Raw genomic sequence first — 12,320 nt, forward strand, 5'->3', positions numbered from 1 at the left:
TCTTCGAGTCCCAGAACTCAAAACCAACCAAGCAATTTTCAGACTAGAAAATACAAACAACAAAAGACAAAACTGACAAAGCCGCTGATTACGTTCCTATTTTACTGTGCTTTACTTCGTTTGCTTTAAACGCAGAGCTCCCACATGCCTACCAGGCTCGGGTCTCCAAGTTCCCTTCTTTAACATGATCTATCAATTTTCAGTTAGTTATTTATCCAATTCACTGTAAAGGGTTAATCATGGTTTAGTGAAAACAAAGAAGTTTAAGTACATTACAGAGAACAAAAAAAAAAAAAAAAAAAAAAAAAAAGAATACCTCTTTCCAACTCATTATGATGTTTCCATTACATTATGGACGATTCTCCAATTAAAGTGTTAAAATTACATCTGAGATTTCTGCAAATAGTGAAACCCCAGACCAAGAATTTCCCAGCTCAATCTTTTCTTCTGATGATGAGGGGAGCCAAAGAATTATGAACACAACCAATGATTATTGTTCAGGTATACCCACCTTTAGTTGTTTAACCGTCGTCAATCTGTTTATGAAATCCGTTCCCATTCATTAAGCCCGGATGTTCAACTGGAGAGGTCGTTTCAAAAGCGGCATCAATTGTCCGGTTGCTCTTGCAAACCTCAATATCCTGTGCCACTGCATCAATTGTCCCGTTGCTCTTGCAAACTTCAACGTCCTGTGCCACGACTGTACTCGATTCCCACTCCATATCATCTGCAGAAGAGCGATCCTTCTCGCAGCATTCTAATGCTTCCTCATACACAGACCGACATGATTTGTCATTTGCTACATCCACACCATTTGAATCTCCTCTTACTTTATCAAGATCTGTTGCAGTGACAGGAACGTTCACGCAACCAGATATCTCCTGTGAAGTGGGTGGACTTGACTGTGAATCAACTGTATCTTCTTCAATTATGTGAACCCCTTTTGAAGCAGATGAGGATGATATGAGACGAGACACATCTGTGACACCATCAGGATGCTCTAGTACAGCAGATGAGGCTTCTACACAGTTGGTTATTTGTGCGCGCAGACTACTGTCTGATGGTTCAGACCCATAATGTCGAGTTGGATCTGCAGATTCCATAGGTGAACATTTAACTAGTTCATCTGGGTGAGACTCTGCTTCAACACTGGCGTCAGACATTTCTTCCTCCTTCCTTGGAGGTTCAGGGATGCTTAGACAAGGTGATCGTGCCTGATCCCTGGGAAACAACAGAAAACGCATGATCACTTCAGAGAGTATATCCAACATAATGCTTCTTACCATGTACAGTGAGTTTGGACTTACATCCACAATCCCACACAGCACATGTGTATTAGGTACTACCCTCAAACTATATTTATGACAACAGATATGCACCTGCTATATAAAAGCATATATGCCCCCTGAGAAAGCACCTCTTCCAAATTAACAGGCATAACCTGTGAAAGTAGCAAAATAAGTCGGCCATCGAGTTTCTAGGGTAGATTATGCATATAAAACTCATCAAAGGGATAAGCATTACCTTGCAATCATCAATTCTGTACCAGTTTCCATGGAAATCCTTGGTATAACAGATGTAATGACCGAAGTACGAAGCATTCAACATATCCACATGGACAACAACACCATAAAGGCTATAAATATCTGTACCATCTCCCGGTTCACTCATGTAAGGACTGAGATCTAGTGTCGCAGGAAATGTAACTCTCTTGTTAATTTTCCCAAAGCGCCCACTCTGAAATGTTTGTCAAGATAGTTTATTTAGAGATCAGAACAGTAAATCGTAGATCAGCAAAACTCAAATGCTCATTCCTTAGAGTTTGATAAATAGAAACAAAGAAGATACAAGCATTAACAAAGGTGACCAACTCATGATGATGCCTCCTAGTACTTATGTAAGGTACAGCTTTCACTTAGAATACAATCCTAGTTATGTAATGTGTGCAACAAACAACAAACATCCACCTGTGATAGACGGTTATTTTAAAATTCCAGCTTGCCAACTGACCAAAACCTATAAACTTCTTTTCTGATTAGGACTGTGGAAGATTGACTTCTTTTCTGAAGTCCCATACTATTAAATAAGACGTGGTAAGAGCTACAAAAGAACTCATGGCACTGAGAGAGGCAACGGTTTTACTGGTTGATGTAGGTTTTCATCTCAATGAAGTTATTCAAAAAGGATCACTTAAAATGGAATACGAGTTCAATCAAATGAGAAAGAATCACATATCAGAAGAGTATAGAGTTGAAACCTGAAATCTTTTCAAGGCAATTGTCAGAACATTTGGAGCACGTTTAACAGAAAGTCTCTTCCAAGCCTTGACATAGTCATTGCACCTATTAGTAGCAACATATCAAATCTCATAAGAAACCACATAAAGAAAAAAGAAATATCAAAATGATACATGGGATTGGAAAGCACGAAGAATATGTCTATTGAATGACTTGAATCACAACAGTCGGACAATGTTCACATTACACACACACACCCCACACAAAAAATCATCTTAAGATAACTGCAACACAGAAAGGGAAAGAGCAGAAATATATTTAAAAGGACCAATCAGAATTAGGATAGGAAGCACTCGTACCCATCACATTTGTACATATTTTCGCCATGAAGCGACTCCCTGCCAGTGTATTGGACTAGGCATTCCTCCAATGATGAAGCATCCCCATGAATCTCAACAGTTAAATCCATCATATTCTCATATTGGTTTGATATGTTATTGCATTTTGAACAAATGACCTGGTTCCAAAAACAGAAAACACATCAGAAGGCAATGGACAGGGGTAAAAAAAAAAATCAAACCTGCCGTTAAAAGAACACTTTGTACCACACACCCAATCACAAAGTCCACAGGCTTAATACCAGATAATCTTTACTTCCATTGTATACAGAATAATGAAATATAATTAACATTTATATGCTAGACCAATAACAAACCAACAAAAAAGTGTGTCAAGGCTAAAAGAGCAAGAAAATTCATAAAGCTTAGTAAATTATTTTCATTTTGAAAATTATAAAGATAAGAACCAGATGACTACATGCAATTGTAAGTAACTTAGCATTACTACTAGAAGATGCATAACCTGAGATTGTAGCTGGCCACCAAATATATGTTGAATGATGGTTGTTTCTTGAGAGCTAGGATCAACAGCTTTCTCTCCACCAAACTCATCAAGACACACCGACTGCATTGTATCAATGGCAAACCTACAAAAGAATACAGTGAACTTAATGACCAACCATCATATACCACTAGATTGTTAAATTCAACAATGTTGTGAAAAAATAGCCATTAAACAGTGCAAGTTCTACAAACCTCATGAGTTCATGAGCATCCTCCTGCCTCCCATAGCCAAGGTTTCCACCAATATTAGGTAGTCTAGAGATAATGTTGGTTGGTGAAAAGGCCTGTGAACTTCGGCTTGCTCTTTCAAGATGACTTTCAAATTCACAGAGGAAGCACCAGTCATCCCGTATGCCTGTAAACCAAACAAACAAGAACTGTTAAATAAGTGAAGAATGCCATAACTGCAAGAAACATAAGGTAGTTGGGAATGGTTTTCAGACTATACATTCTTTCCGATGGCCCTTCTCTAACAAGTACGCAACAAGCGGTCGAGTGGACGAAAGGCACTGGAGAACAACGTTGGCAAAGCAACTGCAATAATACGAAATTAGAAATATAAACTTGTGGGAAATCAACATGTGCAATATGAATCAGTGTGACTGGGAGTGGGTGTGTAGATGTTATAACATGTTCTTGAAGACATCTATGTGTGGCATTATTAATTCACTGAATCACAAATAGAATAAACACAAACCTGTTCCCGCAGTTTAAGAGCCCACAAGGAGGAAGTCCAGCCTTCTCCCAATGGAAAAGTTTAACAAATTCATCATAGGGGAAAAGAATCTGAAAATCAGTAGGTTTTTGTTAATGCACTGAGCTTCCAGTAGCAATTACAAAGAATTTGAAAGAAGCATTTACTTGTGAAAAAAGAACCAGAACTATACCTTTTTTGGCTGCTTGAAACGCTTAGTTATGATTCCATGAGTAGGAACAAGTGCAATTCCTTTGAAATTTTTACGCGCAACAGGAGTTTTAAATCTAGCATTACTCGATGCGTTTTGAGCTGGGCTGATTCTACCGGCTGCTATATCATTGCATTCACTCTTATGACCTGATCTCCAATGCTCTGTCTGGCACTTCTGCGAGCTGAGAAAACAAGCAAAGATATGAACATACACACTTAATCTCATATAAATACCAATTACTACTTTATAACATTTCCAATATCCCACCCATTCCTCCATCCAGAAAAGTTTGATATCATAAAATCTCAATTACATAACAGACCTTCCCGTATATCATTACAATTTCAATACAAAAAACAAAGGTATCTATCTTTGTTATACAAAAAACAAAGGTATCTAACAAAGGTATATCATTACAATTTCAATACAAAAAACAATAGAGAATTTACAGTATATTATAGCCAGCATAAAACAGAACCTCTTTGTGATCAAAGCCTAGTACTATAAAGACAACAAAGAATCAACATTAAGGGACCCTGAAACTAAAAGCCACCAAGACTGGACCTTTGAGCTGTAAAAACTTAATGAAAAGAAGCAGTAAAGACTAAATTAACAAAAGCAAAATCATCAAAGACTAAACCTTTACCAAATTTCATACAAACCCATCAAAGAAAACAAAAACCCAATGAAGCATTTACCAGTATCTGAAGGCTTTGCAGCGAGAGCACTTCTTGACGCCGTCACCGCCGCAGACGGCGCAGGCGGAATCGTTGATGGGGACGCCGGGCATTTGGGCCGTCACCGTCCGATCAGCACCACCGTCGAAATTGGCGTCGACCTCAAAGTACTTCGAGGCCGTGTTCTTGACCAAGTGAAGCAACACAAACGCTATCGCAAACAGAGTGAATATCAAATGAAGGAACCAGTTCAGATCCAAGCTCACTCCGGCGACATGCATCTACGCCGATTCCTCTGCTCTTCTCATCGATGATGCCCCAATTCTCCAATTTAGGGTTTCTCCTGGTTTTGGGGAAAGCAATGATTTTTGGGATTAGGGTTTTAATCTTGTACAACAAAACTGGGAAAGCTTGTGTTTTTATACACACACACACACGGACACACCTTCCTCTTTCTTCTTCTTTCTGTGTTCTTTTAGCTTTTGGGTCAAGTTAACAAAGGATATTTGGACCCAAATTATTATCTGTAAGTTACTGGAAATTTCCTCTTTGGGATTCTTTTAGGCTTGACTACGACGTCGTTTCCTGTTCTTGGGCCTGCCACTCTGATTTAAGCAAGAAATTTACTCCCATGTAAATTAACCACACAATTGTCAAATCGTTTTTATCTCTTCTATGATAATTATACATCACTAGGTAATTTTTAGCTCACCTAGAAGGCTAAGACTTGTTTCATTACTGCATCACTGGTTCAATTCTCAGTTTCTAACATATGTTGGTCTTCTTGGCAGTAAAGTTTCAATGAGTTCACTCATGTGAGAGTACTTGTATGTTTTTCACATTGCTTCAAGCCAACATGTATGAAGTAAATAACAAGAGTTAGCAAAGTTGTATACTCTGTATAAAGAAAACAACAAGTTGTAAACTATACTCTAATAAAACTATATTGGAAAGATAAGCCAGGCCAAATAAACCAAAGAAAGTGACCACAGCATGGATCCAAAATACATTCCAAAAACATGAAAACAATCAGAGCCAGTAGCACAGTAGCACACATCAACCCCTAGAGGAGTTAGGAACCTTCAAACTTCAGAGCAATCACCGGAGCAGTTGGAATCTGCAACACCTAGATTTGCATCTTCCAACTTCTTTTTACATACCGAGCCGCAAGCCATTTCGCAGCTACTTTTGAAGTTCTGTGTACTAAAACCCCAGTTGCAGGGCATATATACCACATACCAGCTAGAGAAGCTTAGAAGACATATTCTATCCATTAAATGTGCTAATAAAACCCAAACGAAAACCAGAACTTGGATCAGATTTCAGTTGAGTAGAAGCAGACTCTCTCTGTAAACATCAACATACCAGCAGTCCTCAAACATACCTAATTCAATATCTTCCCCTTCAGTAGTAATTAATGAAACAAGTCTTGCACTTGAGTATCAGTCCTGATAATCACATCAATGCCTTGCCCTCTGCCACCTGTGTTGAACCCCAGTGACCATGCTATAGATGTCCATTCCATACGAAGAGTCCTGGATAGATCCAATCTGCTCTGTTTCATGTTCAGAATGTATACGTCACGGTAGCGCATCTCCCCCACATGTCTAACACGAAACAAAGAAAGCGAATTGTTCAACGCTTGCATACAGTTTGGATACATAACTGGGTAAAAGTCACAACTAAACCTCCTGATTTGAAATGACTCATGCCGCATATCAAAAGAAACAATGGTAAATCTGACGTCATTTAGAAGCCAATACACAACTCCATTCAAGCATGCACATTTGGGGCGAAATGTAGCATTTTTTGGAACATGGGGAACTCTGCTTACTGTTTTCCAAGAATTCAAATTAAGACTGTATACCTCGAGTTTAAAAGCATTGCCAGAGTCAGTTGCATGGCGTAAAAACTTTATAACCTTGTAGTCATTCCCGCCATCGATATCAAAGTGGAACCCGAATCCGAGAGTAACTCGATACCCATGGCGATTATGCACAGTACCAGAGGTGCTTGGGATGAGGCCGTGGGGAAGTCTTCTGACTTTTCTCATTGATGGATTCCACAAGTATATAGGGGTATCTACAAACAGATTCATGCTGGATAAGCAAAGCAACCCATCGTATGATCCGTAAACAGGTAATTCAAAACGAAACTCCCTCTCTGCATCCTCAAGAAGCTGTATGTCCGACTCCCCGGCAAATGTTCTAGCACAAATGCGTGACATGGAACCAATCTCCGTACTGGCGGCACTGCGGACAAGTAGATAATTGGAAGCAGTTTTCATATTCCTTTCACGATGAAGGTGTATGAATCTAGAACTGGTAATTAAAGTCTTGAAAGATTTGCAAACACATGTTAGCACTACAGCAGACTTCACAGGTAATCTTGCAAAGACATAATCCAATAGTTCATCCGGTAGTTTGATGGTTGGCATGTTGGTAGCAAAAGCTCAAACCGAACCCAACTGATCTCAGCTAGAAAAGAAATGCACCCAAAATTACAATCCTTCTACACCACTATTCCAAATTGACAATCCACAAAAGCTCAGGGAATTGAAACACTGCAATAAATTAAGCAACACAATCATTTATCTTTATCCAACAAGTAAATGACCAACGATGGCTTTAGTATCAAGAACTGAATCAAAAGCATCAAGAACAATGACAAAGAGGGCATCTTAATCTAATTATCTATCAAACGAAGAATCAAAAATGAAAGAATTAAATCAAACAACAAAAAATCAACTACAACTTCAGAACAGTGAGAGTCTTGATCAATGTGGGTCATTTTCTCTCGTGCATGGAATGATCACAAGCTCATAAAGATTACAAATTCCAAAACCAAGGCATACCCAGAATCACCCACGTGAGAAAAATCAAATCTTTCATCAAATTCTTGCTTAAATATAGTGAAAGATCAATCCAAAAGCGCATGGAGTCGTATTCATATACCCATAAAGCAATGAAATTTCGAACCCAGATAAGAATCTAAGTCGAGGTTTTACCTTGTTCTTGTTCAGGGGTACTTCGCATTCTCCGAACTCTACTCCGACGGTGACTTGTTCAGGCTTCGTCAATCTTGGTGTGGCTCTTTGGGTTTCAGTGAAGGACTGGTTTCCTTTTCTAGTCTTCTTGTTGTAGTGAAGTGGTGAACCGCCTAACCGGTGTTGGGCCTGCGCTTCCTCCCCAAATATAGGCCTAAACATATTGTGAGCCTTGTAAAACTCAAGTATTGAGAAGAGGCCCACTAACGAATATAATCGACTTCATGCGAGTTCAATTCTGTGTGATTTTTGTTGTTGTAGGCTTTCCTAGACCCAACGGGAGGTAATAGGCTGCAAAAGGTACTTGTGGCCATGTCAGGCATGTGAATATTAACTATCGGGGCCTCCCGGCTAAATAGTATGCGCCATTGCAGTATATGAGTAGTTCATCGAAAAAGGCATTGGCCGTTATGTTTTGTGTTTTTCACATCATTATCTTCTCTATCGATAAACTCTCTAGTATTATTGCTACAATCGATCTTTAGTGATATTCCGCATCACTTTTATCCGGTCCCCTAATTAATATTGGTGATGACACCAAATCCATAACTTGGGTTTTCAATGATTTGCTCTAAGAGCATCTCCAACAGCTTCTTCATTTTCTTGAACTTCTCAATTTTTGGGAATATAGAGCTGTTTTTAGATCCAACAACTTTCTCATCTCATTCCCCAAAATGGGGATAGAGAAGAAAGAGAAGCCTTCATTCCGTAAATCTGAAGCAAAGTCTTCATTCCCCAAAATTAAATTTTTCACGTGCTTCAACAAATTTAAGACAATAATATAATATTTTATTAGGTATTTTATTATTACAATGAAATATATAATTTTTTTGTTATAATTAATAATGATATAGTATATTTTATTGTTGTATTAAATGCTGAAATCTCCAAAATGGAGAAGTTGTTGGATTTTAAGCATAATTTTTTTGAAGATTTTAGCTTTTGCTTCCCCATTTTAAAGAAATTTTAAAGAAACTGTTGGAGATGCTCTAAACAAAATTACGACGAACAACAAAAGAGAGATATCTATTTCCTAAGTTTGTTGCAACAACAAATAAAAATCGATCAGTCCTCTTTATCAAAGTTTATGTCGCTTTAATCGTTGTACCATTGTTTGATTGTTTCATATGGGAAGGGAAATGAATCCAGGATTCCAGGCTAATGGATTCATCGATTTCATGAGTCAGTGCTAGCTATTGTACAATATCCCCAACTCCAACAGTACTAGTCAGGCTTTGGGCATATATCAAATTAATCTTCCGCAAAATGCTATAAAGAAGACTTGAATTTCTCTTTACAGTATCTTTAGATCTTTTCTCTAATGTGAGAAATGCATATATATGTTGGTCCTAATTAGTACACACCATTATTGTCCTTTAAAATTCTGCATGTCATACTTAGTACACTGATTAGATATATACTAGGAACTAAGTACCAAGTAATATGAAAGATGACAAGGATATGCATTCGAACTTCATCTTTACCAATAGATAATATTGACCTTTCTCGTGAATCAAAGTCCTGGCCATAAAAAAAAGCTAGGGTTTTCATACAGATTATCTGCTAGGTGGGGATAGTTAACCAAGTTAAGCAAGAAAACCCGGAATGGGGTTGTCCGCCACTTATCCAAAATATCCAATCCCCATCAGCTCTATCTTTTGATTTATGAAAATGGCCTCGACCTTCTTAGTCTAACCCTTATGTCGACTAAACAATTTGCATCATTCGTATTATCGTGAATATTCCAAGTCCCATAATATATAGATAGGTGAATAGATGATCGAGCGTGTTAGGTCATTTTGGCAGGGAGTTGTCTCAGGACTATTCCTCTTATAAATCAAATTAAGGTTGTTGATATTGTGTTTAGTCCGGAGTTTGTGGATTGTGTTTGGTCTGGTGTTTTCTAGACTTGCTCGTCCTTAGCTCCCAAATCCGGGAGTGCTTGGGAGATCGATATCATACACTCATAATTGATGTTCCACTCCATCATCTCCCACCCCTTAGTGACGAGTGTTATATATCAAATCACTCTGCAGTTTATTCATAGCCTGCTCATAGCTAGGCACTCGATCATTTCATGCGACATGTTTTGGACCACCTTACCTTTTATGCCAATATGCTCTTACTTTTGATGGAATAGCAGGGAGGGGTCCTAAACCCTAAACGCTAAACTTGACAAGTTTTGGTATATAATCGTCCACTAACCCTACACCCTAAACTCCCTGCCCTGTTCTTGTTCTGGGTTGTGGCTCGCATATGGCATTTAGGAATTCTTTTCCTCTCGATCAGCTGGATCGAACCGAAATGCCAAGCTGCTTAGCTCCAACTCCCCAATTATGCAAAGTTGACCTCCGTTGAACTCGGACCCATGCCAACTGCAGTTTAACGTACCCATAACCATAATATCTCAATAATCCAAGTAGAAAAATATTCTATTTATTCTCAAATAAAAAAAAAGAAAAAGATCAATAATTACTTAATTAGACATGCATCAGCTGAAGGAGTTGTTTAGACACGATGATGGATCACCTTGCTGTCGTATAAAAGGTGCGCCACTAATGCGGGAAAACTCATGGGCCCCGCACTCAACGTAACCCGGCCAAGCCATGTCCGCCGGCGACGAATGTAAACTGCAGATTCCGGCCACTCCGTGGCACACAGCTGTCAGCAAATCATCTGTGAGACTCGGAAGTCGGAATACTATAAATTTATTTAAGTGCATGGATCCGAGGCCAGGGCAACACGAACTACGTGTTCCAACCCGGTTGCAGTGGATCGATTAAACTAGTAGGTCGGGGACGATGACTATGAATAAGCTTCGCCGGAACCAAACAAACCAGTATGATAATCTTTAGGTACCTAAACCGTATAATGCATGTGCTTAATTTGACATGGGATTAAGTTAATCCAATCCTGGCCTTCCTATTTTATACGTTTTTAACCGACCAAGCCAGGGACAGATCAGATGGCAGCAAAAGTTTCTGGTTAATTTTGGCACCAAAATTTATGGTGGATTGCATGTTGGGGTTTGTGCTGCTTAACATTTTCTTATACGTGTATTTTAATCCATGCACATGTTATGCTATGCTCCGTCTTAATTTGTGTAGGATATACGAGCACCAATCCCTTTGATATGCCCAGTTGCTGTTATAAAACAAGAACATGAAACCCTAGAAATGTCAATGCAAATTGCTATAATTAACAGAAACCCTAAGACAATGCTTTCATAGGTACACACGTACTAAGAATGGGATTGGATCGAACCAATCGACTAAGGGGGAGTTAATTAGTCCCTTGGTTTGGGGAAGCTGTCTGAAGCAAACACACACAGAAATTAGAATAAGAGGGTGGTGAATTGGATTGGATTGGATTAAATTTTCATCTTGTGGTGGGTATTTGACGTAAAGGAGCTTAGGGTTTTCTTTAGGGTGCAGTGAACTAAACATGTATGGATAAATATGAAGAAACGTGAACCGTTTATTAATTAGTTGTTTATTCTAAGTAGTCTAATTATAGGTCTTAATTCAGGGAATTGCTGAGACAAAAAGGTTGATTAATCTGATCAGGAAAGAAGACACGTACATGGTAAACGTTCATGGAACGTGTAGATCATAAACAACGTTTGTCGTGATTAGTCTTATTTTAAGTAGAGTCTCTACCTGTCATTATGTAAGTAATTAGGTAAATTAAATTTTTAAAGTCATCTATGGCATCCGACCTGGCTACTAATCACGTGTAACCTTGCTGTCATAATTCATTAATGATTTTTTAGTTCTTAATTTTTGGATAGCTAGCTAGCTATTATATATTTGATATATATTTCTCTTGTTGGGACAAAAACTATGTTACATATATAGACAAGGTATATAGATTGAGACACTACCATGGACTAGACAAATTAATTTATATCAAACCCATGATTTCCAACTAATCATGTACTATATGTTATATTTCAATATTTGTTTGCACACATGAATTATTTGGACTCCTTTAATCAGTTCTTTCTATTATATATAGATTGCTTTATAATTCTCTTTAAGTCCCCTATCTAGCTACTATAATTTTCAATCATAATTCATAGAAGGTACCAAAAGTAGCAAGGAATATTTTCTTTTCAAAGCCCTTACAAATCTAAAAGTCTAATTTTGCAAAAGGAATGAAATTGAGTCTCTTAAAATTGTTCTGAAATTCGATTATTAAGGCCTAAAGCTTTGCTTTGTAAATAAGAAGATTCCTCAAACCCCCTTTTCCCTCCCCTTTCATAGCAACGCGCGTGCTCCTCACGTGCCGTCATACAAACATCACCACCTGGGAAAAAGGCGGGGAACAACAAACCCATTTAAAAACTCCGACTCCCCTAAGAACCTACTCTCTCTCTCTCTCTCTTTCTCAAAGTCTTCAACTGCCTCTTCTTCTTATTTTTAGAGAGAAGAATTTCATTCCAAGACCACAAAGCCAATAGCCATAGCTGACTGTGATTCTGAGGTTTTGGATTTGCAGAAGAGGAGGAGCTCTGAATGTGGTCACTTCAAAAACCCAAAAACACAGAA

At 38.3% G+C, this 12,320-nt stretch overlaps 3 protein-coding genes across 3 annotated transcripts in view; all 3 read right to left on the reverse strand.

The window, feature by feature from the left end:
* LOC101312889 (group 2 truncated hemoglobin YjbI-like) overlaps positions 1-12,320 on the reverse strand; it is a 771,661-nt gene that overhangs the window by 451,895 nt on the left and 307,446 nt on the right. The window lies entirely within an intron of this gene.
* LOC101291986 (ubiquitin carboxyl-terminal hydrolase 18-like) lies at positions 222-5,174 on the reverse strand. The gene is made up of 11 exons (XM_004291179.1): positions 4,746-5,174; positions 4,027-4,228; positions 3,837-3,925; positions 3,588-3,673; positions 3,332-3,494; positions 3,099-3,222; positions 2,597-2,754; positions 2,258-2,342; positions 1,525-1,737; positions 1,380-1,441; positions 222-1,221 (listed from the first exon to the last, which is right to left on the reverse strand). The coding sequence occupies exons 1-11, from the start codon at positions 5,003-5,005 to the stop codon at positions 522-524; spliced, it is 2,142 nt and encodes a 713-aa protein (XP_004291227.1). The 5' UTR covers positions 5,006-5,174; the 3' UTR covers positions 222-521.
* On the reverse strand, positions 6,139-7,161 carry LOC101292092 (F-box/kelch-repeat protein At3g23880-like). The gene has a single exon (XM_004292845.1). The coding sequence runs from the start codon at positions 7,159-7,161 to the stop codon at positions 6,139-6,141; it is 1,023 nt and encodes a 340-aa protein (XP_004292893.1).

Source organism: Fragaria vesca, linkage group LG2, assembly GCF_000184155.1.
Source record: "Fragaria vesca subsp. vesca linkage group LG2, FraVesHawaii_1.0, whole genome shotgun sequence".
Lineage (NCBI taxonomy): Eukaryota > Viridiplantae > Streptophyta > Magnoliopsida > Rosales > Rosaceae > Fragaria > Fragaria vesca.